Source organism: Aulonocara stuartgranti, assembly GCF_965226115.1.
Source record: "Aulonocara stuartgranti genome assembly, chromosome: 9".
In the NCBI taxonomy this organism is placed as follows: domain Eukaryota; kingdom Metazoa; phylum Chordata; class Actinopteri; order Cichliformes; family Cichlidae; genus Aulonocara; species Aulonocara stuartgranti.
This window is the reverse complement of record NC_138960.1, coordinates 11021862-11048809: the sequence shown is the minus strand read 5'-3', so window position 1 is coordinate 11048809 and position 26948 is coordinate 11021862. Positions and strand designations below refer to the sequence as shown.

Genomic DNA, 26948 nt, shown 5'->3' with positions numbered 1-26948 from the left:
AAGTAAACCAAGGAGAAAGGGCGTTTGGAGTGATAGCTACATGAGGGAAACTGGGGGGAGAAGGATGATAAAAAGAAATAGAAAAAACCTGAGGCGAGGAAAACGATAAGGTTCGGGACAGTGTACTATCGTGTAAGAGTGCTCCAGTATTTGTTCAATCACAGAAGACGAAAATGATGAATTACACGACTCCAACCTCTGACCTTGGCATTTATAACATCGCTCTACTGTCAGTGGCCCAATCGCAACCCCAAACACAAAATAATAACGCAGAAAATAGAGGATGCAGTTGAAGAAAACAATGCCAGGAGATGAAATGCATTACAAATCTGTGCAGGGTTTGTGCGATAATCCACAGAGGGTCACAGTTTTTGGATTGGGGGGATTTGAGTCCTGTATTTTCATTGTGCGGTGAGTCATCGTTATGATGTGTGCCGTTTGCGTATTTGAGCAAGATTTCAGCACAAAAAAAGACAAGTATTTATTTAGCACATGAATGAGTTTTAAGTAATAAAAATCTGCTTGTGTTAAATGATTCAGCAGGTTTTTTGGTTTTTTGTCCTGTTAAGTGGGCAACGATCAAGCGGCAGCTGCAGTGTTGCCCACACTGCTCAGGATAGGGTCAAGGTTGCTGCTAATGAGGGTCGAGGAGAAAGAAAAGAAAAATGAAATTAAAAAAATTGAAATTGGAATGAAAGTGGAGATTTACAATCTTTGCCCACAGGATGTGCAGTAAGCAGGGGCTTTGATTAAAACGCAGAAACCTCTACCTGCTCTCCCTGAACTTACCGCGAGGAGTGCAGAGAGACTGCGTAGGGTTGGAGATGAACACACACTATGGTCACCACTGTTCAATTGCAGTAATAGCTCAGGTTGTCAGCAAAAGCCTCCAGGGGCCCATAACCCTTCCTGCCTGCTTACTGCTTAACTAAGTGCCCGTGGTTCACTCAATACATGACATCTGATGTAAGCTACAAGCCTGGGTGACCAGCAGTCAGCCCACTTGTAAGTGTACCTTGTTCTTTATCCCTCCCAGCTCTCACGTTATCACATTCTTGTGCTTCTTTTTTACTGTACAAATCCCAAACGCCACCAAAGGACCAAGTTTTCAAAAACACAGCATCCCCTGTGACTCCTAACTACACATCAACATCAAGCTAGTGAAAGGTGTCAAACAAAGCAATTACAACTCTCACTTGTTTTATTACAGTGAAGAGGGCACCCAGCAGAGATGAACAAAATTCTAACTCCCCCACCCTTTCTTTAGAAAACACAGCTGTTATTGTGCCGTCCGAGTGTAAGCAAGCATAAGCACTCTCTTTGTCTCAGGGGATCACAAATGTTTCCTATTGTTCAGCTCCCACAGCGCCCTGAATGGCTGACACTATGATTTCAAGAGTGGTGTTCGAAGAAGCAGCACTGCACAGTAAAGTAAATGCAAAAGGATGTTAATTGCCACCTCAGGAGCGTCTCTGGTGGATTGACAGAGCACAAGAAACAAGAGCAAGGACACTGGTTCCTTGGTTTCATACGGAAGTCTCAGCAGAACCTAAAGCAGCCCTCACCAGTTTTTTTTAAAGCCTTGTCTAAGCCTAAATTGTAGGTCCAGGTCTAAGAAGTTAACCAAGGAAGTGTGACACTGAACCTGCGCAATTATGAAGTAAGAAAAACACTGTTTTAAACAAAAGAAGCTAAGCGTACGTTAGCTCATCCTAGCTGCCATCTCTTGGCTGCATAATCCCTTCTGGTTCCTTTGCTTTTTTCTACTGACTTTAACTGTTTTTACATTACAGTCAAACTATTCATCAGTGTTTAGCTATGACTTTTAGCTAACTACTTCAGTTCCTTAAGCACTACTGTACTGTTAGTTAATTATTAGCTATTTTAATAGTTCAGCTATTTGTGCATGACTTTAGCTTATTATTATTTTAACTGTCTGTGCATTATTTTAGCAAAACGTGTCAACTGTTTATTCAGTGCTGTTGCAGTTCATTACTTCTGTTGTTTATGCGTTTATGTGTTTATTCAGCTCGTTAGTCATTAATTCTTAGCTAATTATTTGCTAATTTTAACTATATATTAGTATTCAACAGTTTAAGCATCACCTTTAGGTGTTTTAACGATTTATGCATTTCCATCAACTAGCTGTTACGTGACCTTTAGTTGACTATTTCAATTGTTTATCCATCATTTTTATGTTTCTCCATTAAATTTTAACCCATAAGTTTATGACTTTATACTTTAACTAAGAATTGTTAGAACTATTTATTTATCAATTTCTTACAATAAAATCAGTAGCTATGTGATGTAGTGGTTACTACATGTTTCATGTGTAAGGTGACATTATCAGACAAGACTTTAACCATTTAATCATTTCTCCCATCCATAAAGACTCAAACAGAGCTACATATACTTTCAACAACTGCAATGGAGACCCAATGAGGTACTGATGCAGGGTGTACTGTGTCATCAGCCTTCATGAACATGTAAGGTAGAGAGAGGATACAATCGCATTGTCAAGTAGCTGTACTAACAAAATTGCGTTTGTGTCAAAATACTAGTCATGCAGACCCTTAAAGATGCTAACCTAATAAGGTTTATTAAAAAACCTTAGCCTTTTAAAAAGTGCTTGACTAGAACAGGTACAGTTTACTGTCTGAAAGGAGGAAAAAAAACAGAAATCAGCTGTTGTCCTCCAGCTGGGGTGAAGTTCACGATACCGACACAGGATGCTGTTTGTCCAACTCAGTACGTCACTGGAAACAAGAGAAGCCCTGACAGGGAACCAAGCTGGAGATATGCGAGTCCACAGAGGCAGCAGAGAAAGTAAAACCGAGTGTGAGTCAATGAGAGCACTGGCTGTCCAGGAGTACTATGCTGTGCTGACAAGCTGCCAGAGGATCTCAGCCCAGTGATTCAGTGCCTGGCTCAGAGGGCCTGGGGCACGCAGACCTCTGCTGGCTGTCAAGCCAGAGCTGTGCGCCTGATTTGACAGAGTGACCATTGTGAAGAATGCAGCCAAAATACAATAGCTGCATTCTGCTCACTTCACATTCACACCCTCAATACTTCCAACACACCCTCGCAGGACAATACAGAAACACGCTGTGCGCCACTCTGTGCATTTCACCAAATCAGCTCACAAGTATTGCAAATACAAACACTTGAAAACAAGATTTCAAAGCGTCAGACTGAAACTTTTGCCCCATGCTGGTTTCTTGTGGGTACAATTTACAAATAAAATGTAACACCACTCTTCCAGTACTCAATTATATAACAGAAAGAGACTGTTTAGTAGCCAAAGTAGCCACAACACAATCTGAATACTGTTCGTAATGATGAGATGAGCTGCTTTCATATTTAAAAAACACTGCAAAGAGCAGTGGAAACTGATTAACCTCCGTGTTAGTGTTGTTGGGTTATTCAAACACTCCTATAGTCTAGCCTTTCTCTTTGTCTGTCCTCTCTCTCTAGGTTGTAGACACCCTGGCTGAGCAACACTTGTGCTTTTGAATCTATTACCCTTAATTCTCACAAGCGTGTCAGAGAACAAAGCCCAGCTGACGTGAGCAACATATGTAACTAGAGTAATTATTTATTTACAGACTGCTACAGACTGAAATTCGGTGTTGGGAACATTGCCAGGGATCCAAAAAATTGGCCGTTCCAGTGGACTCAAGATAAATAAACCAGCTGAAAGGAGGAAGAAAAAAAACAAAAACGCTGCCAAAGAAAAACATCTTTTATTCGTGTCATGTTTATCTCTGTGCAGCACCTGTGAGTGAGACGGGGATGCGTGTGTATTTTCATTGTGATCATTAATCATTAATAATGCATTTGCCATGGTAAGTGCAGCGATGGTGTATGCATGTGTGTGTTTGCACATCCTTTGGCGGTCTGTTCCTATAGACACTGCAGGCGGCAAACAGCCATGAAAATGGTGCAAACAAGTTTCAGACCTCGCTTTGCAATTTGAAATAAAGCTAAAAAACACTAGAAAAATACTGGCTGCATCAGCATGCCTACAGTGTTTTAAACATGCCCTTCTTGTAGCCTTGCAGGTAATCACAATTCCTGATTAAAGAAGAAGAAGGCACAATAGTCGCTTTTGCCATCCCTCTGCATATTCACCTGACGCTCTTCTTTGTCTTATTTTACACACTTTTACACATGCCCGAGTGCATTTTCTAACTTTTTTTTCCAAGTAGCTGTTGTGGTGGTCCTCAGTGTCATCTAACTGTTTTGTATCTGTCGTCCAGCAGCTGGACAGACTCCAGCACCACCATCTTGGACTGCAGCTGGAGACTAGTCCTTGCTCCGCTCTGGAGGTCTGCTGCGAGCTGAGGGCCACTCCATCCAGAACCTGAGGCAGATGGAGAGCCGGTGCCACAGCGCTGAGCTCACCGAGGCTGCAGACCAGAACAAGGTCTTAAATCAACAGTTGCACGTCAAGACGGTGGAGCCCGTCCACAGGACCAGGAACTGGCTGGAGAGGAAGTTGTCATGTAGTTTATAATAAATGATTAATTCAATTGTGAAAGCAAAGGTACACCCAGCTGACTATTACCACAAACAAGGACTAACTCTGTGGCAAACACTGAAATCCCCATCATTTATTTAATGCCTTACACTTCAGCTTGGCACCTCCCTTCCAACTCAGTCAGGCCTAACACTTCAGCACTTTCAGTTCACCTGCTGCAGCATTTTACCTTCTTCAAAAGTTTGGTAACAAAGCCTGAGATGCACTGATGCACGAGCCATCCTAAAACATACCCACACATTACAAAAAAACCTCCCCTGAGAAACCCTGATGGCGACACGGCTACTCCCATCCTTAAAATACAAAGAAAATGTGCACAGCACATCAGAGCAGACGCAAGAGGTACTGTTTCAAGAGTGTCTTCAGAACAAAACGCACCCCGGCCAGGTTTGTTTACACTTTTTGTTTACCGAGGATTATGGGTATGAGGTTATGACAGCATCTGACTGACTTGTGGGAGGGCGAGCCTCCCGAGGTGTGCGATTTGTTTGCCTCTGAGAGTGTTAAGTGTGTGCGTGAGCGTATTCATGTGTGGGGGCAGAAGAGAGCACAGCCACCCACGTAGAAGTTTATCCTGCTGTCAGTAGGCAGCCGTCTATTTCTAGTGGCAGCCATAGTGGGCAGGAACACATGGTGATCTCTCTGCTGTCTTTGTCTTTCTATTTCATTTTCTTTGGGAAAAAGTGGAAAAACTGAATGCTTTTTTTTCCTCTTCAAACAGATACATAATATTCGGTGTGCTAAAGATACTGCACCTGGCAAATTCAAGAACTAGTAAAAAGAAGATCCAGAGACGAGGTGGCTACATAATCTAACGCCTGTATTACAGCCCATGGTTGTAACAGTGCAGTGCAGCTTTCATGGCATTCTTTAATTACTTGCTGTACATTAATCTGTCAGACTAAAACAGATACAGGATCCCAGTCCTTTCTGTCATATTGATGTCTCCGGTGGCCTGACTTTAAATTCAGAAGTGGGCTGGACAAAATGAAGACAAATGCTTTAATTTGCAAACGTTATTTTCTGCACTTAACTCCGCTTATATAAGTGACACGCTTTTGTAAAACAAGACAATTAACTTGAGATTTCGCTGCATTATTAGCTCCTGTGTGCCACATTCACCCAGTGCCAACTTCCTTCCAGCTTTATTGTTGCCTGAGAGCCAAAGCCGGGGGCATAAAACCCCATTAACCTCTTACTTTTTTCTTTTAACATACTCATCTGTATGTATTACATCACATTTCACAGATATGCCTCGCACAGTGTTGTGTATATGCATGTATTCGGTTATATATTATTCATCGTGCTCCCAGGCAACCGTTTCAAACCATACTGTCAAATCATTCCGTCCACGATGCAAGAGACAAACTGCCTCATATGTAGCACCACTGCACTGGGTTTGTATATGTGTGTGGACATTTCTGTTCTTCTGTTTTACAGCATGTGTCCTCCCACAAACCTAGCAACCCAGCCATCGATACAGTTCCTACCACCTGCCCAAACAGCCCTGTTTGATGTCCTCGAGATTCACGAGTACACGTGTTTCCAGTAAAAAGATAAAGATCTATTCCTCGGGTAAGAAAAAAAGAACCCACATCTGAATCTCCCCATTTATTTTCTCCATCTGGGAAATAGAGAGCGGCAGCAGGAGAGCAGGGGAGATAGGACAAAGACAGAGACTGAAGGGCACAGGAAAGATTACAATTCTTTATAGAAACTGGCAGATGATGAAGTGCAGTTTTGTGAGTGGGACAACCTTGAAAGAACTTTTCTGGACTATCCTGTAAATATCAGACATAAGTTGTGTAATTAAAAAGAAACAGCCCCTATTAACAAAACAAAACAATACAGAAGGAAAAAAATAAACTGATGAATTTTCATTTAACTAAATATTGCTGAGAAAGGCTAAAATGGTCATTTTACACCATTAGGGCTTCAACGCTAATTCAAATTGCACTTGCGAGTTAATGGCTTTCACAGTATTTCACATTATTAGCGATCCTGAGGAAACAACACTTTTTTTTTCCTGAGACTTTCAGAGCTGCGTCTGGTTCCAGTACAGGAGTATGCTGCCAATTAATTTACTCGTTTACTTGAACAATGCACTGCAGAGCACCAGAGCCCAACGAGAACAGACTCTGATTCATGCTGGAAATGGACTGTGAAAGCCACTGTCCTTTGCTTCGGCGTACAGTGCTCCGTGTTTTAGTCAGCAACGAGCCTCTAGTCTATCCGGTGAAGTCAGTGGGACACAAATCAAAGCATCCAAAGGCTTAATCAATGTTTCGTCTCTGGAGGACGAGGAACCTCTGGAGGAACCCGGTGAGTTTGGCCTGGAACCAGGAACGGGAGGTAAAATAAGATCCAGGTAAATAATTTGACCCTTTAAAAAAAAAAAGCAGCTGCTCAAGGGAGAGAAAATGAAGAACAGGTTTCAGATCATACCTCATTTCATTTCAGATTTAGAAGAAATAAAACAGCTGAGAAAATGCTGGAAATCTGTGCAGGCTTACCCCGCCTCCGCAGAAGATCCATCAGGAACCAGAGTTAAGCAACCTTGGGGGGTGGGGCCTACAGCACTAAGTGGTAATGATTGGTCAAGTGATTTGATATTCAATCAATTAGTTGGTCAGAACTGGTTTACTTGCTTTAGGCCTAGCATTTTAAGTGTTGGGTATTTGGTCAATCAACTTTTTGATTTATCAATAATTATGGAAAAGATGCTCGGTGTAAAATGAATGTAAACCAATTATGTACATTTCATTTGATCAGATTCCTTAATCTGACGGCTGTAATTTTTTAGATTGTATTTATATGACAAAATTACATGGAAAAAAAGTTAAAACCTTGACCCTATAAGACCAAATGTATCATATGGGATACGGTAGTGTTTGTGTTTTTGTGACTTTCTGAGACTTCTACGGCATAATTTTTCACCCTCCTCTAAAACAATCTGAATAATCTGCACAATACTTTACCACACATACCAAATTAAAACTCATATGTGCAAATTACTATTTCATTTTGTTTCTTTTTTGACAAAAGGTTCAATAAACACTCCATTCTCAAATAGTTTTTTGGAATTTTTGCTGAAATATTCTGGAAATTATTGCATGTTTTAAGGACATAAAGTCAGCATTTCGGACTTAAATATTTTTTCGAGTGTCAAACTCACACTTCGCTTTTAGGGAAGAAAGCCACTACATGTCACTTTTAACTAACAAAGTTATTTATCAAATGAATGACTTTACGCCCTTTCCTGCTCTGAAGTAAACAGGCAAAGGAATCCCCGAGCCAGCTCCTGACATCACAAACCTGAGCCAGCCACAAAACACAGAGGAGACGCCACTTTGGAAATTAGACCAAATTACGAGGGAAGAAAAATAGAAATACATCACTTGCTGGAGTGGAATGACAAATCCAAACATGCTGCAGGAGACTTAAAAAGAATAAATAAATAAAAACCCGATAAGAAATCTAAAATAAGACCATAGGAGTGTACAGACTGAAAGACCGTAGCTGACAGCAGACAGGCCAACCTTCCCAAAACGTTGTCCAAACAACATGCAGAGAACTTCCCCATTTGGAAAAATATATATTGTCATTTTAATGTCTGGACAACGAGGCAAAATGACTCTTCAATCCCGGCAAGTGCTGCCCATTAAGCATGTTTCTGCCGCCACAGCCAGAAGGAAATATCAGCGAGTCAATCAAGCAAATAAACTGGGTTCCTCGGGTTCTGGCTTCGGGATACGCAATCACCCATATATCTGAATCATAACTGCTTTTTATTTTTGTTGTTGGATTGATTTGTATTGTAGCCATTACTATTTTAACAGCTTTATAACAGTGCTTTGGAAACACATCAAGTGCTACGCCAGCCAAACCCACTGAACCTAATGGACAGAGCCAGTGCAAGAATGAAAGCGAGGAACAGGAGAACAAGAGAAACGGGGTGGAAAAGACAGAGCGCACCGCTTCCTCCTCATCACCCAGTAGGAGTAGCCTAAAAATAAACCTGCAAGGACACCATATGTTCTTCAGTTCCTCAACTACTCTTCCTTTTCTCTCTCTTGTACTCTACCTGCTCTAACATCTCTTTTTTTTTTCTATGTGTGTGTGTGTATTCTTCTGTTTTCTCATTCGTTACGGTACCCTGACTCAACAGGGGCTGCTGCACATAACAATGCCAGCTCTGCCTGCCGTGGAGACGCCTAAAAATCTATCGCCTTTCATCGTCAGCTGGTAAAAACAACAACAACAACAAATAAAAAAAACCCAAAATGGCATCTGCTTTGAATGCACCACTGGATAACAAGGACCAGACGTCGATGATAAACTGTTTTGGCGAATGTCATCGGGGATCTGAGCTTTCTTCCAAGACCATCAATCAAATGTGTCGATCCCGACGTCCACTCCATCAACCAACCTTCACTCGGTTATCAAGTGCCCCACTAACACCCCAAATTTTCTAATCCTCCTACCTGGAAATGTAAATTCTTGGTGTATTTTTCCTTGGCCAGGGTGTGTTTTTCTAACCTCCGGTTCATTTTTGGGGGGTAAGGGTGAAGAACATAATAATGCGCTGGAATCTCTCATTTCCTGTGTGTAGGTCTAGCCTTCATGCTGTGTTGTTACATAGTTTCCCCTGATATTAGCGAAGGCTGGAGGTCCTTGAAGACATACCAGGCCTTATAAGTCACCCTCGGGTGAAACTGGGTGTTTGTGTACAGTCATGGTATGCAGTGAAGGTGATGAAATGTTTCTTTAGTGCCAGGCTGGTTTTTTTTGTTGGTTTTTTCCCCTCAAATCCAGTCAGCCTCTCTGCGACTTAAAGTCTAAATGGAATACATCTTATCTGTTCCTGCATCAATCGCTTTTGGTTTTTCCACAAAGGAAAACACAGCGGCCTCAGCCCACGACGATGACCTCGTGATAAAGCACAGATGAGTGTTGATGCTTATTTGCCTCATCTTTCTTTTTTCCTGGTGCACAAATGGAAAAACTGTCAAAAAATAAATAAATAAGTAAATAAAACAACTTTTGCAAATGTGGTCACGGCATGTTGAGATCTGCTGAAGAGACAATCTAATCATCTCCATCTCCAGTTCTAGTTCTTTACTCCTTATCATGTGTTCATACCAAATCCCTCCAATCTTCTCCTCTTTGCCCTCCAGCACTCCCCCCCCCCCCCCTTTTTTAAATTTATTTATTTTTCCATGATGTCTCACGCAATCCTCTTATCCTCCCGGCATAATTTTCACATCCACCCTCCGCTCTCCTTTCGATTGTACCCTATGACATCTTTAGCCCGTTCTCTTATGCCTCCATCTATCCCTGCATCTATCGATCTCTTACAGCCATTCATCCATCCATCGGGCTCTTAAGCCAGGCATTTGGGGAGTGTACAGCAGCTGCAGGAACTCCAGGAGCACTTCTCTCTGTTTTTGGCCACGGGGTTTTTGCAAAGCAGAGCAGAGATAGTAACAACACCAAGTATCCCACTTTAAGGTAAAATTACATAACAGCATTGCTAGCCGCACTCCAGGATGGATACACTAATCAAATCATACACAAATCATCAGGCTGCATATGTCCAATTTACCGTTTGTCCCTGTTAGAGGTGATTGTTAAGGTGTTTTAACCAGAGTTGTTTAAAGAAATCAAGCAATGTTTGTTTGAAAGCAGCACAAGAGGCAGACACGCCCTTTAAACACAGGCTTCTAGGAAAGCGATCTCACCAAAGCGCCGTGTCAAACAACCTTCACGCGCTCTTTTAAGGCACGACACCCTGCACGTAAAGGTGCGATATGATCTGTGTCTGAGTCTGCTCGCTGCAAGGAAGAGGAGAGGGTTTAGGGTGAAGCAAAAAAGCGATAACACCGGCCGGATGAGAGTAACTTCTCCAGAGTTGAATCAATGACATGAATCCCGCTACAAGCAAACACAGTCTAATTTCCAAATATCTGTATGCTAACAATTCATGTGTTGTGACATAGCACCTTTATAAGGATGAAAAATTAAAAAGGGAAACAAATTCATTTAAGTCTTGCAAGAACTCTTTCATCAGTCGACACAGGTCAGCGTGAAGTTACAAACATAACACTATAAAAATGTTGCGGCCATGCTAATACTATAAAGCAGGAATGGGTGATCCAGCATCAAAGGAAATTTGTGGTACTGACATTTATGATGATGTAGAAAAATAAAATACAATATTTAGCAGGGATTGCAGCTTTCAGGCAGAAACATTAATAAATGTAAGCAAATCAGGGATGTTGTATGTTGTCTAGAGCTCTTTATCCAGCTGCTTAAAGCCCTCATTTTGCCACCGTGTAACTGCATCAGTAATTTCCACCGTTTGGCTCCTCCTTTCTTAAGCAGCGCAACTGCCGTGGTTGTAGCTTTTCTAGTGTGTTTTAATTTAGAGTCGCCACCTTCTCTCCTTTGTGATAAATGTACCAAAATCAAACACACATAACAGCTGCATGTTAGCTACTGTATATCAAGACTCCCTCAAAGATTACACTGAACTGTTGTTATGGCACTCTACCATATAGACCATATACTAATATATAGACCAAAGCATTTATGGTGTAGTACTTATAACACAAATTTGATCATCAGATTATTGTAAGAACTCTTGGTCATGGTAGCCTAACGCTAGCTAAACTTGAACACATTTCTTGATCACAAAAACAACAACCAATGTCCAAACACAAAATACTTTACAAAGACTTAGTGACAAGTCGGCACATAAAATGTATATGCTATGACTGATAACTCTAACCCTTGCTATAACCACGGAGCGGTAGGGATGCAGTTGTTCGCCTTTAAAGTTGTGTCTTAATGATTTAACCAACATCCCTCAAAGGCACAGCTTTTACATTGAAAGCAAATGGTCTCTGTTTCCAGTTTGCATCACATTTTTTGCAGTTTCTCTACCACTTAGCAAAAAGTTGGCAAGTGTGCTTGAGACCAAAGCAATCACAAGGAGGTTTTCGGTGTTGCACCACATACCTCAGTAGCAACAGAAAGTGACCTCCAGCAAACACGCGCCTACTGGGTAGGGAATACCAATTTTTCCTAGCAACCAGTGGTTGTCAGACAGCAACCAATCAGTGTCTAGTCTTGAATAAATCACTCTCCAACATGTGCTAAAAATCACACTGAATGAAACTTTTCCATCAACACCTGTGCTGGAGTGTGAGTGGAACTGTACATGTGAGTACTTAAACACACATGTATGCAAGTGTTTGTCTCAGCGCAAACAGGGATTAATCCTTCAGCGTGCATCTGTGACACCATTGTCCAAAACAACAACAATAACACTGACGGTGTGACGCTGGCAACAGTCGCCCTGATGACTGATATTTTTCTTTTCTCTCGACAACAGTGCAGGGGGAGGATTAGGTATGACAGCTTACCAGACAGCAGCTCATCTCTGCTGTGTGCCTGTGTGGGATTGTAACTTTGAAACACAACAAAGAAGGAGGGAGAGGAGACTGAAAGAAAGAAAATAGGATGAAAAAAGGAACTGAAAAGCTAAAAATCATGTGCTGGTCTGAGCAAACATTACATCATTCCCAGCTGTTCTTACAAAGTGTGGGATGAATCAGAGATGGATTACAAATCCTTGAAATAGCATGCACTGGAAATATATGGAATTATCCATCCCCGCCGCCACAACATCTAGATTAAAATGAACATCTGCGTGCGTGATTTTACTGCCGCCGATTCCAGATAAACAAAAGCGAGCTGAGTTTCGCATCTTAAATCGTAAGTCAGCCAACAGGCTGACTTACGATGACATGACATGAAAAAAAAATGCTTCTGGAGATATTTCTTTGTAAATGCATTGCATCGTTTCCATTTTACACATTAGTCATAATCTAGGAAGCATCACTTCAGCGTAAGACCACCTGTCTGCCTATTGTTTGAGGAGGAATATCGACACAGCAGCAGTGCCAGTGCAGAAAGCTCAGAAATGTACTGCACTGGCCAATAAAATCCATGTAAAAGCAAGATTATGACAACTCTCCACAGAGCCTCGTCTCTCTAGTCTCCATTATTAGAACCTCTGTGCAGTTTTTCTGGCATCTGAGGAGCTTTCAGTCTCATTGAGCTGTTAGCACAAACACATTTTATCATTTCTTTGCCTTTATTTGACAGCAAGGACCTTGCACTTACGTGACACTTTATAATCCATTACCATCCATCTACTGTATAAGGATGCAAAAACACGGGAGTAACTGTAAATGCCTTAAAATACAGTACATGCTCTCTTTTACTTTTTCTTTTTTTTTTGTTTTCATCTCTGGGAAGCTGAGCAAATAAATGGCCAGAACAAAAGAGTTCAGACTTTATGTGTTTACGAGATGAAATAAAAACACCACTAACTGAAGCAATACTGCAGAGATTGTGTCATGATACATTAATCTGATCACAGCTGCACTGGCTGCAACAGTACGCGGTGCAATGAAACAGGACTATGTTTAATTATTAGTACTGAAGTTGTAGCGTTATTGCTTGCGGTACTATTATCTTACAGTTTTTAAGTGTTCGTCTGCCAAAAGCTACACTATGGCTCAAAGCCTCGCGACCGTGCCAAGACGAGAAAAACAATCTGGCAGAGCGATACAGAGCCTGATATTTGCAATAGTTTTTGGCATAGGGATTGTTACATTTCAGGATAAGAAAGAAAAAAGCTTTGAGCTGTGTGCTTCTTCAAAACTCATCTAAATGTAACGCCAGCCGTCATACAGGAATAAGGGCAGCCCCCGCCACGGCGAGCAGTCAGGACTCAGCCAGTAAACACTCCCATTTGAAAAAGAAAAAAAAAAGCTGGAGAGAGCGTAATAGAAGTGCCTGCATTATGGGATGTTTTCACAGAAGTGTGGGCCACAGCAGGGCTGTATTAATACTGCACTGAGGGGAGGAACAGAACGTGTCTGCTAGAATCGTGGCCTTCAGTGACAGCTGCTTGTCAGCGTGCGCGTGAGTGCGTGGGTAACGTGCGGGTCTTTACCTTCGCGTGTGCTCATGTGCGTGTTAATACATATGTATCATGTCAAAGAGTGGAGCAGAATGAACAACCAGCATTGTCGACGGTTACTAGAGGTTATCGTTATCCTAAATAGAGAGTCACACTGATCGATCAAAGCTTAAAGAAAAGCTGTTCACTCTGTTCTGTCTGAACCTGCCAATGCCCCTCCGCTCCAACTTAAAATTCTGTCTTCAACAGCAAGTTACTTACTCTGATTTCCAAAGTAGTGTTCACCAGCTCCCACTCGTCTCCCTCTCTTGCCTTTCCTCTTCAAATGTTTTCTTTACTCCTCACTACGCTGCTCATTCAGTCTTTCCCTCTCCTTCTGTCTCTCTTATGAGCGCTTGAACTTCCAATATTTGTCTAATGACACTGTGTTTCTCTCTGTTATCCTCTCTTTTGCTTGCTGTTATCTCCGCTGCCTTCCCGCTAGGAATCTCATCTGTTTTTATGTATCTATATTTCTTTTTCATCTGTGTCCCTCATTCTTAAGTGTCCCTGTGTCCCTCATCCTTGGCGCTGCATCGGTTACCACTGCTATTGTTTTTTGGCTCATGACTCGCTGACAGCAGGGCGGATCAGCTCCTAGAATTTAATGAGGGATTCAAGCAGAGGTACGTCCATCTTTTGCAAACTCGGACAAATCTTATTGTGATTGGATCATCTTTGCAGACCTTTCTTTCCACCCTCTCTCGCTCTTCATTGACTCTCGCTTAAGGGTGCACAGAGTTCAGAGTTTCACCTAGGACTGTCTGCCACTAATACACAAAAAACACAAGTGGAGACCTGTTGCATATCAGCACAACGACTTGGACGGCAACGCGCCTGCTCAGACTGCACCATGCAGAACACATGGCATGCAGACCCCGCTAAAGGCGGGCTGCAAGGCTCCAAGGGCAGGTACTCAGCAAGGGCACGGGCTTGAGATCGGCGCAGAGTGAGAGGGGATATGATTACTGTTGTTCAATGAGGGTGGTATTTGCTTTGAGAAAGCGAGATGAAGCAACAAGCCTCAGCAAATCACAGTTGTAAATCACAGCAGAGCAAGGAATGAGTAGTGACCTGACCCCGCAAAACCAACAGCATCACGACGCATGGCTCCGTGCAGACGTACTGAACATAAAATACACTTTTACCTTTACAATTACCACAGTAAATATGTAGTAAATGTGATAAAAGTATTAAACCTGTAACTATATCTGTAAAGCCACATTGACAGGTTGGAAAACAATTTCCTGTTTTACTGTTTTGGATGCGAGGCCGCGGGAAATCCTGTGTCGCACCTCAGGGATCACGATATCCTGTGTCGATCATTTCTGTCCACTTTTGGTGAAATAAAACAGGCGAGTGAAAAAAAAAGGGCAGAATACTCCACAGTAAGGATGTGTGTTTAACGTCATTGCAGGTTACCTGAAATCGATAGCAACTTCTGAGCATTACACATTGTTTAACGTTAACTAAAAATGAACGCACAGCCAAGGACTAATTAACAGTGTGACGAGTTTGTGTTTTATGGACATTCTGTGTGTGAATTAAACTCGTTTTAAACCTTATTGGCTGCCATGTCTCTGCAGAAAACGAATTAGCAGCAGGAGCTTATTATGCGTAAGGTCAGCAGTTTGGCTTCTGGTCGAGCTGCTGGGACTATTTTGTTGTAAATACTCAATAAAAGCCACTGTTTTATGACTGACGTCTGGTTTTGTTGTATTTTTGCGACAAGCTGATGAAACCATGAAGGTCAACAGTGTATTTACCATCCTTACCATCGTGGTTGGGGTTGCCCAGCGTCCAAGGCTCGTCTGAGTCAAAGTGTGTGTCGCCTCCTATTCCCGGCCCTGGAAAGTAGGCATGGGCCAGGAAGCCCCCCTCGCCATCGAAGGGTGAGCTGTCTCCGTGGAAACCTGAAGCAAAGATGATGGTGATGTCCACGTCTTTCTTGCTCCTCTCCAGCTCACTGTAGGGCACAGCCTCAAAGCGCAGTGGCGTCACGCTTTGCCACACGTCGAAGGCTCGCCGAATGGCGTCGTGGGTCTCCTCAGCACCCACTTTGGGTGTCACGTTCTTTATGCTGCAGAGATGTGAGATAAAAGACAGGGGGTAAAGAAGTTAGACTGGAGAAATGCACGCAGGCCAGATCATTTTCTTTTTATCATCAAGCCTCAAATCTGGATTTCTCTTTCAGCTGTCAAGATGAGCAAATCCACTGTAAATTGGTCTAATAAGGAGCTCACAGCACTGGGTAAAATAAACACACTGAAGAGTGGCTTATTGTGCTGGATGACCACTCAGAGGAAAAAGAAAAAAGACAAAATTAAAGAACAGAATCAAATCAGGGACGAAAATAAAGTCCTGTGAATCTGAGACATGGCAAGGCAGAAACTGACAGTGAGTTCAAGCACAACGGCTGAAAGAGGCGAACATCGCTGCATGTCAATCTATGTGATCTCACTACGCCAAACAAGAAGAGGAAAAAACCCAACTATCACCGCTTTTCCCTGCACGCTGCCATTTCACGCTCGTCCTGCTCGCCAACAGAGAGCTAAATGGAGCGATTTGTGAGAGAAAACAGCTGAGTCCTCCCCCGCCGGCTTTGAGTCGGTGCAGGTGTGGAGAGGATGGGACAATTTCCTGCCTCTGGAATTTATTTTCTAATTAAGGATTATCAACAGTCCACTGCCTGCTGAGAGCCACAGTCTGGTTCGGGCAATCAGGAAAAACCTCTCTCCGCTTTATTCTAGTCTGACAATATCTCAGTGTCACGCTCTATTAAAATCTGGTTCGTCTCCAGGGATAGACAGATAGGTGTAGCTTACATCAGTCAACTTAAGACACTTGTAAACACAAGCCGCTCTGTGTGTTCTTCTGCTGCTGCGTCTGATTTGGGAGGAACGATGATGTTTAATTTAAGTGCGTAAAAAAAGTGGGAGTCAAAACAGCTCCGCGTCAGTTTCTTTGTTTTCTTGTTCAACTGCTTCAGGTTTATTCGAAACTTCCCTGTTATCGCCTCGCATCCACCCCGTCTCATTTGTGTACCCTCCATCACCTCGTCACCTTTGTTCCCGTTTTTGTTTGAGTTCTTCACAGTTTCTGTGTTTGGCTGTCAGCGCTGTCGTTTTCCATAATAGGAATAAATATTATCAGAACGCCTTTGTCTACCATGGGGTGGCTGTAGCTTAGGTGGCAGAGCAGGTCAGCCACTAATCAGAAGGTCGGTGGTTCGATCCCAGGCTCCCTCCTGGCTGCATGCCAAATATCCTTGGGCAAGATACTAACCCCATGTTTGCCTACTGGTGGTGGTCAGAGGGCCCGGTGGCGCCAGTGTCCGGCAGCCTCGCCTCTGTCAGTGCGCCCCAGGGCAGCTGTGGCTACAATGTAGCTGCCATCGCCAGTGTGTGTGTGAATGACTGAATGTAGTGTGAAGCGCTTTGGGGTCCTTAGGGACTAGAAAAGCGCTATACAAATGCAGGCCATTTACCATTTACCATTTTACCACTGCGAGGCACATTTATATACACTGCAAATTGATACCACACGTAAGCTCCGATTCATTATTGAATCACATTTGGTGAAGAGGGAAGCACAAAGGCTGGTCGTGAATTATAAATACTCTGCTATTGAATCACCTGCTACATTCCTTTGAATTGCTCTTAATCACTTATAGCAAAACACAATCTGCTTTTCTTTCTCTGTCGGCCGCTTCAAGACTGACTCGCAGGCGGCCGACCACCACTCTGCCAGAGACGTGTTCGCTTTAATTGCACTCTCAAAAGTCTTGTAAAACTTTCTCTTTCTGATAATGATTTCAGAACTGAGGCCTGCAGACACACACACACACACACACACACACACACACACACACACACACACACACACACACACACACACACACACACACAGAGCGAAAGTAAGAAAATAACAGAACATACGTCATGATAAAAGACGAAGAAGCAGGGATGCTTTTAATTCTTTTTTTTAGAGCTATGTCTTATTTTTGATATCCTAGCATCCTTCCTGTTAGCCTACATTTAGACCTCCACTGTCAGGCAAACAGCAGCTGGTGCATGCACTGAACCGAGACTGAGAAGAATCAGCAGCCAGAGCAGTGTTTTTGTCCACCTAAAAAAGGAAAAAAAAGAACATTCAACCTCCTTTCAGCTTCCCAGTAGCTCTTCAAAATACAAGTCTCTAATATATCTTTAACTGATAATACCGCCATTCTGTTTGTTATTTTCACATCAACTGTCGCGTCTCACACTGTCGAGTACAGCCACAAAACTCTACAAGCGTCCAGACGATGCAGTCACACTGGTCAAAAAGTTGACTGTGGAACGCGATACACTTTTCTCCCCCTATGCTCAATATCTTGGCTAAAAAGCGAAAAGCGAGGCAGCATCACAACCCGACTGATTTTCAGTGCAGTTCTTGTGTAATCTTCTTTAAGAATGGCTTCTTGACAGCCACGTTCCACTGAGACCATTCCTGATGAGGCTTCACTGATGCATCTCTCAGGCCTCTGCTGGATTTCTTTCCCCCCCCATTTCTTAATGATATGAGCTTCAAAGATATACAATAATGTCTTTGAAGCTGATATAAGATAAGATAAGATAAGATAAGATAAGATAAGATAGAACTTTATTAATCCCTCGGGTGGGTTCCTCTGGGAAATTCGACTTCCAAAAAAAGCACAGCAACGACCGAAGTTACAGTTACAGAACTGTTATATATATATATATACACACACACACACACACACACACACACACACACACACACACACACACATATATAAATACAGAGACAAATATAAATAAAATATACAAAGGGGATAAATAGAATAAATAGGAATAAAAAATAAAAATACAAGTGAATTGCACATTTCAAGTATTGAGTATATACTAATATTAAGTTGAGCTTAAAACTGTGTAAATTTTGAACTGTTCTACAGTTTAAAGTGCAGGTACTAAATGCTGTTATCTTAACCTGGGAGCTGACAAAGCCTTAAATTCCAGAGATAATCTTGAACATCATCTAGAAGTGGCATTAGCTAACTATTCCTACCAAATTGAGACCACTTAAAGTGGCATCATGAATAGCCACTTTGTCTTTTAAAGGGCTTATGTAAAGCAGACTGAAGTACAAACGTGATAAAGACAGGGAAACAGTCCGTCTTTTGAATCAATATCAGCTGACCCAGAGAGAGTCACAAAGGTACAAACGTCTTCCCTGTTATTAAAAGTAACACATAAACACTGTAGCACCACCAGGGTTCTGTGTGAATACATGCCCTTGTCCTGTTCTCTCTGAAAGGCCTTATCAACAACTGAGGCCACTCAAGGAATAAAAAAAAGATGGTTTTCATACGAGCCTGTGACCCAACCCTCTGTATGTGTGTCCTATTTTAAGGACAAGCCAGATAAAGAGGGTAACACATGCAGGGCGAAGCTGCACAATAACAAATGGAAATAATCCCTGCCTGCTCTGAGGCCACACCACATATTAAACTCCATACTGCGAGGTGATAATGACTCCGAATGCAACTCATGTGCTGTAATAGTACCTGCATGCAGGGAAAACAGTAGGGATGCCAAAGCTAATTAGTGCCTCCCCACAGAAAGTACTGTATGTGGCTACACCGAGACCAGCACACACCTGGGGCTTGCATGCATTTGTTATACTTTCCAAATGTCAGTGTTATTTTTTTCAGGACTATTTTAAATGCTTGAAGCCTGTAACAGAAAGGCAGAGGTTCTTCGGGGAGAAACAAGAACAAGATATCCACTTTTTAGTTAGATTGCTACAGTTTAACTGTAGTGTCTGTAGAGATAGTGTTTGTTTTGAGGTAGCGCCTGTTCCTTTCGCAAAAGACACCTGGGAGTCCAGTGACTGTGTGCAACAAGAGCACCTGATCTGGGATTGAATGGTTTAGATGCAGTTTTAAGTTTGATATTATATATGATGAATTAAGCCAGCGCTCATCCTCTGCACAGTACCATCCGTGCAGTGCAGTACGGCGGTGGCAGCATCATGTTGTTGGGTGTGTGTTTTTAAAATTCATTATGTCATGTCACCTGAGCACTCATGATCTTAGACTGAGCAGAAAGTTCTTCCATCAAGGCAATGACCCTCAACACACAGTCAAGACATTGACTAAGGGGCTTAGTGACTAGGGATGTTCTTACTAACTTCCTTGTTAGTCAGTCTAATTTTACATTTCTTTTTACTCAACAAATCATTGGGTAATTAACAATGACGGCACATGTGCAGCCTTTGACAGCTGTTAGATGACCCAATTTCATATTCAGCTTTTACACTTCCAGGCATTACCACAGTCAGATGGCACTGCATAATATCTTTGGGCCAACGGTTAACATAAACATAAAGTGGCCAAGTCACAGCTCTGGCTTGAACCTATCAAATATTTCAGGAAGTATAAATACTGTGCGAATACTGGCCCAACTTGACAAAGCTCTGGAAGGCGTGCAGAGAAGAATGGTAAAGATTCGCAAAAAGATTCGAGGTTATAACATATTATGTTATATTATGTTTTATAAGTGGGGAAATGTTTATTCCAGCATTTTATATATATAGACAAAACCTCTGTATCAAACACTCAGAAGTGTTCTAGCTAGCTAATGCTAATCACATTTTCATGTATGCTTTTACTTTCTTTACCATCGTCATACGAAACATAAAAACAGTTTAAGTCTACTGGCTAATTTTTGTGTTTACTTCAACTTTGATTTGAATTTTAAAGATCTGCGACTCTTGAGAACTCTGAGAACATGTTTTATGACTGAGGTACAATATTCCTAAAAGTCAGCATCCTAATAATTTATGGGCATAAGGTGCTTTGGATAACCGTTACCGTCACTGTGACTCATAGCTTTCAGCACCTAACCTTACAAGTTCCCTTGCAGTTAGCACAATTTTATGTTTACCACCGTCCATCGGTGAACCTCAGTTATACTTGAAAACGTTTTTTCTTCAAACTGAGAAGGAAAGATGTTGCTTCTTATTCTGACACGAATGCATAGCAGCATTTCTTAAATTACTGACAAGATTTTGATACTTGAATCAGATTTAAATGAGGTGACCCGTTCTAACACTACATAAAGAACATTTAAGCAGATTAAAAGAGTCGTTAGACGATTGCATTCTCCAACTACCTCCATTGCAATCTGACATAAAAGGAGCAGCTGCAGGCACATCTGACAACTGACTAGAGGCCACATCTATGTACACATCACACACACACACACACACACACACACACACACACACACACACACACACATATATAAATATATATGCACACACAAATACACACACTCAAAATGCTCCCATTCATTTACATAACCCTAATCTGTCAGAGAGTACCCTCTGCCTTCCACCAGGGTTTCCTCCTCCTCCTCTCAGCTCATGTCTTTCTCTCTGAATCTGCTTCTCCTGTTCTCTCCTCATTTCCACCCTTCTCCTCCTCCACTCTGCATCGATCCACCTCATTGGTTTGGTTTCTTATCAGTGGTGCTGCAAATGAACCACGCGCTCAATTTCAACTCAATCTCAAAAAAAGAAAAGGTTATTCGAGGCCACTGAGCCATACATTATATTTAGCAGGAATTACCGCTTATGCAAAACATTTTTAAAAATCTAGAATAATAACTGAAAAAACAAGAACAGCACTTGAGGATTGTCCATAAAACACGAAGCTGAGGCAAGCAACAGTATAACACACATGAAATATTACAGAATCTGGGCTACTCACTACATCTTAGCAGAGAAAAATTATATAACCACAGAAAGCTGTCCTATACATTATTACTCATGTAGCGGGATGTCAGAAAAGGCGCTGGTGAATTATGAAATCGGTGAGGTCACCAGTGCGCGTACACTCTTTTTGCATTTGTGCTACATGTTCTGTCAGGAGCGAGACGGCTCCGGCAGTGAGAGGTTTGATGGACACGGCCTGTGCTGCTGTTAATGTGATGTTTAAGGCTCTGAGTGACGTGGAACTTTACTTGACCTTTGCTTTTGTAGGTTCGCGTCCATTACGCAAGTTCAAATATTGTGCTTCTTTCAGTGGAAATGAGGAAGTGAAATCAGGGATGTCAAAGTGATTTTACCTGGTTGGCCACATACAGCCTGTCTCAATACAAGAAACAGTTTTTGCACATGATAAAGAAGCTGCTAGAGTAGGGGTAAGACATCTGTCAGCGTGACTCTTTGGGCTTTAACTGCAAGAAATGAATGTGTAAGAAGGATCTGGCAGCTCATTGCCCAGACTGTCCTGTAATTATTACACAGATTTTGGTTAATCCAAAGAAAATGTCCCCTTTTTTTCTGTAGGCTTTTCTAAAAGAAAAACAAAACAAAAACCCAAAACACAGAAATTTCTTTGGTAGTTAGTGAAAAAACATCTGTCAGTTAATAATCTGTCACTTAATTACATTGATGTACCATGAATGGGCATGTGGGAAGTCTTTAGCAGAGGGAAAATCTTATGGGCTGGATTGGAGTCTTTGCTAGAATGATTCTGGCCCACAGGCCTTATGTTTGACAGCCCTGCTATAAAAGCTTACAGGCAGGGACAGGTCAAAAGCTCAAACGACTCGGAAATAAAGGAGCTACTGAAGAAAAAAGTATTCTTTCTTCCTATCTCTATGTCTCCCACACGGCTGCTCGGGTGATTGGGGTCTCCTCGCAGTTTGGGGTGTGTTTCTGGGGTTTTCTGAACATGCTGTAGTGCTAGGTAGCACTGAAATGCCTTGAAAACAAAAGAAAAGCTGAATCCACCCACCTGTATGTGATATGTTTGTGTTGCCACTTCTGTCCCGTGAGGGCGTACCGTCGTTTCCTGACACTTAATCTGGACACACCCCCTATTTGGTCAGGAACCCCGCATCGGGGCTTCTTCATCCACCTGTGGAGAGAGGCGGGGAGGAAAAAAGTTATATCGGCAGCAGCACATTACCTCCCCCACCCTGACACAGTGATGTCACTGGCTCACAGGAGCCAACTCTGAGCCAGTGTCACACAGAACAGATGTGCAAAATAATTCAATATGATGTAATTTTTGAACATTTATATGTAAACGAAATGCAAAGATGACAACGTGTTGATAACAGAACACACGTACTTCATCGTAACACCCACACAGTGTAAAACTACATGTATTTAAATGTACAAAAAAAAGGTGCCTCACCTTATCGTGTTATCCCTACATTAATCGAGAGAAGCAGAAGGGGGGAAAAAGAAACAGGCACTGTTAGCTCATCACATTTCACTCTGTTTCAGCCCAGCGGTTGGATAGCTGTTAGTCTGCATTCACATAGCTGGCCACCACATCGCCACATCACAGTTCAGTGACCAATGTGAGCTCTTTTGCTGCGTGTGGCATGGATGGTATTTCGCTGTTGGTGCGCACAAATGTCAGCGAGCACTGTTTTAGTGATTTGCAGGTATAATGCGGCGAGGTTAAACCCGGGTAAATCCAGGGCTGCTTTAAAAACACAGATGATCTGTGTCCTCTCGCCACTGCCGCTCTCATACAGATGAATAATTTAAAAACATCTCTTTAAAGACTTATGAGAGCCCCAGGTGGGTTTTCACTCCACTACACTCCTGTGTGCAGACAAAATATAATATAACAATGAGTCTTTCCATTAAAAAGAAAGAAAATCCAAACCAACATGACCTGCTTGATTGCTTGTAGCTGCTGGGCTGAGGTTGGACTGTTCAAATGAGGACAAAGCCAACCAGAGTCGCAGCTCTTCTGTTTCTTCCACTGTCTATTAATACTAAAACATTGTGAAGTCTTTGATCTGACATCGGAGGTGTACTCTTGCAAAAACCCTCTTTGATCACATTAATAAGCCCCACTTAGTCTACGTTACGCCAACTTTGCGTCTGGCAAAACGACTCTGGTCGCCTTAAAAATGTAAGACGGGGCGAAAAGAAACACAAACAGCCTGTACCTCCATTTTTGAAAATGTCTAGTTCACTTGAACTGTGAGTCCTACAAAAAAGAAACACAAGCAACACAGTTCGCAGTGTGTTTTTCCTCCTCAAATTAATAAAACATCTACCTACAGTATGCCCGAGGCCCTCAGCAAATTTAGATTTTTAGTCTGAGACTGTTCATCAAATCATAAAAATCAATCTGAGATCCACATCTCTCTCTTTTTAAAAGCCACATGAGCAATTCAACATATCCCAAGTAATTACTTGTATTCAGGCGAATACAAAAAATGACCAAAGCAAACACCACGGTTTCTCTGTAGCTGTAATTTCACACTCAGCCGCTTCCTGTTGTATTCTTACCCGTGTTTTCTTATTTTGGGAATAAACCCATCGTGAACCTTGTGCATAATTCATACTGTGGTGTCTTTAAGGGTATTTTTAAAGGTGTGTGTGACTCACTCTATAGTGTTGCTGTCCAGCGTGCCTGTGACATTTAGGCCGTAGCGGCGCTGCATGGCAGCGATAGCAGACTGCATGACTCGGGCAGAACGCAGCACTGACATTCTGGGGTCTGCAGGAGGGAGGTAGCCATACCTCTGGAGCCATGCCTATAAACAAGGAAACAAGGAGGAAAAAGGTTAGACATCACTGTAAACTCCAAGGAATAATCTGCAAAGACTGATTTTTGGACAGGAGCTAAACATGATCTCAAAATCATAAATAGACATTTGAAGACAGGAGGCAGCTTAGCTTGAGTATAAAGTTTGAAAAGGTGGGGAAATATCCAGCTTGGCTCTTCCAACAGCTATAAAGCTCATTAACCGCCTCCGCTGTGGCAAGACACTTCACCCGCACCCTGTCCAGCTGAGCAGCGCAGAGCTGCTAGTGCTGAAGTGCGAGTCCAGAGTTCCTACAAGTAAATTTATGGTGTAGTTTGTTTTTTTTCCTGTGCATGAGAAGCATTTTAAGCAGAAAGCACACTCCATACGACCTAGAACAACATTTAAATGTCATCAAGATAAAACTCCGCATTAAGCTACACAGAGCAAAGATCAGCTAGTAACCGGTCTAAGGACACATCTGAAAAGACATTTGTAAAAGGGCATAAGTAGAGAGAGAGAGAAATCTCCATACCAGTCTATAGTGCAGAATGTCATCCGTTATCATGTCATTTTACTTGTCTGGAAAGGGCTTTGGTGTAATAAAGCTTTGAGTGTCCCTATAAAATCCAGCCAGAGGGAATCATTGCTCAGATCTTTGGACCAAGCAGGAGAAGCGGGAATCGGCCGGGCGTCCCCACAGAAGAGGCTTTAGGGATTTGGATAGTCTCAGCCTCTCTGTATACACTCAGTCCTCATCGTAAAAATGCCAAATGTGGGATTAGCTAACTGCTGCATATCGGAACACAAAGCCAACAGCAAAACGAGGGTTAAATTGTTTTGCTTGAAGAGCGGGGAAAGTGAAACAACACAACGTTGGCCCGGAATCTCAAATATCCAGTGAACTCAGAACTGCCGCGTGTTTGCCTCAGACCTTCTTATTTCTCTTTCAGCAACTCTGTGCTGTGAAACCTGAGCGCCGTTCTCGTGCACAGTGTTTTCAAGCTGCTTCAGGCCCGCTGCTCAGGATAGCATACACACTGAGAATGAAATTTACTAAACAGGGAGGAAAGCCCAGAGTGCGAGAGCGAGAGGAGAATGCAATAAAAAGCAAGAAATGCGAGTCTATAGCTTCGTTTACGGTGACTGCGCTCCACATCCAAGCAGTAACAATGAGCTCTTTTGAAACTTATTGTATATGCTGTTTGTAGCAGCGGTGCAAACAAGCTGATATGTATGACTGTTCAGAAGGTGAGAAGAACTGAACATGTCACTCAGCTAATGTGCAAATGAGGACACTAAATAAAAAAATCATGACACCGGGAGGATGCCCAGGTGCCTGAGCATTGTGGGTAAGTGTGGTGGCAACTGCACAAAGCAGATCCTAGCTGAGAATGTGAGTGATCTCATAAATAGTTCATGCAAACATGGGGATTCCTACTGGTAATTAACAAAGCATCTTATGAGCAGGAAGAACGAGCAAGATCATTGAAATACATTTCTTTTAAAGAACTACATAAAGCTTCTCCATTAGGTGATTGTGCAACTGAAGGGTGATTAGCCTAGCTTGACTTCAGATCCAGATAATGCCCATGTTTGTCCAGACTCTAGGGGTGGGCAATTAATTATCCCAAAGGGCCACATGAGAAATTGGGACTGCTGTGAGTGGCTGCACCAATAAATAATAATTAACTTATATTAGCTTATCAGTGTGGCCCTCCAAACAGTCCCACCTTTTGGGAAAATTAATGCCCACTCCAGTCCAAAGCAAGGGCGAAGCTAAAGGGTGGTGCATGCCAGTGTAACAGGGCAGCTACATCTCTTTAATATATGAGCAACTCTAACCCACATAATTTTCTTATAGAATAATAAAGTATGCTGATTATGATTCTGATATGTTTGTGGAGACAGGAGATCTGTACTGAACTTTCAGCCAATTTTTAAGTGATTTCTTTATTGTTTTTTCATTTCTAATGAGCTGGTTGGAGCCCTGCTGTATTTAACAATACATGTCCACCAGCCTGCCTAAAGCTCACTCTTTAACATTTTATATATAACCTGCTTTGTTTTAAGGCAGCTTGATCCTTTCAGGCAAAGCCAGACTTCTAAACCTGCTAGTCTTTATGCTAAGCTAAGCTAACTGCTGCCAACTTAATTACCAGCCTTACTATATATACCATATTGTTTCTCGCAACACAGGATTAAGTTCTTTCATAAAAAGGTGACCTGGAAAAATAACTTTCTTTTCTTTCCACACAGCCAGTTATTCTGAATCCCAGACTTTTCCTTTAGTAATTTATGAGAATAAAGCTAAGAATTATATTTCTATTTAATTATTAAAGTAACTTCATACATTGTTAATTACACTTGAGATAAAGACACATTCTTTCAGTAAGATCAGAACTAGCCAGCAAAACAGCATTTCTAAACTTTCTACTTTCTCTACCCTGAAATTGTTTGATGAAAGGAAAATATTAACAGTGCCAATGACAAACCCAGTTACTAATATGTCTATATTACATTGGAATATAAATAACATTTAAAAAAGCGGCTTCTCATTGAAGTCTTAACTCTAGAATAAGCGAGACTTTCTCTCTGTAGTTTGTGTTGTGACTGGCACATCTACTGAGACCTTCATGAAGAGACTCAAACTCTGCATCAATGACTTACAGTATCAAACTCCACTCTCATCACTTTGGCAGATGCCAAAATGTTACACCTGTGTCATGATTCACACTTCCAAGTACCTGCCTGTAAACCCCAAACCTCTCTTTGTGTATTTTCTTTCTTCCCTTTCTTTACT

General features: G+C 42.0%; 1 protein-coding gene across 2 annotated transcripts in view; it reads right to left on the bottom strand.

Moving 5' to 3' along the window:
* mmp16a (matrix metallopeptidase 16a (membrane-inserted)) overlaps positions 1 to 26948 on the bottom strand; it is a 75092-nt gene that overhangs the window by 29873 nt on the left and 18271 nt on the right. The window contains exons 2-5 of one of the 2 annotated variants that reach the window (XM_082547001.1): positions 24006 to 24154; positions 22789 to 22803; positions 22384 to 22506; positions 15350 to 15654 (exon numbers count right to left, since the gene is read on the bottom strand). In XM_082547001.1, the coding sequence (XP_082403127.1) occupies positions 15350 to 15654; positions 22384 to 22506; positions 22789 to 22803; positions 24006 to 24154 (592 nt within the window). The remainder of the gene's footprint in view (positions 1 to 15349; positions 15655 to 22383; positions 22507 to 22788; positions 22804 to 24005; positions 24155 to 26948) is intronic. The other variant, XM_082547002.1, reaches the window with a different exon arrangement.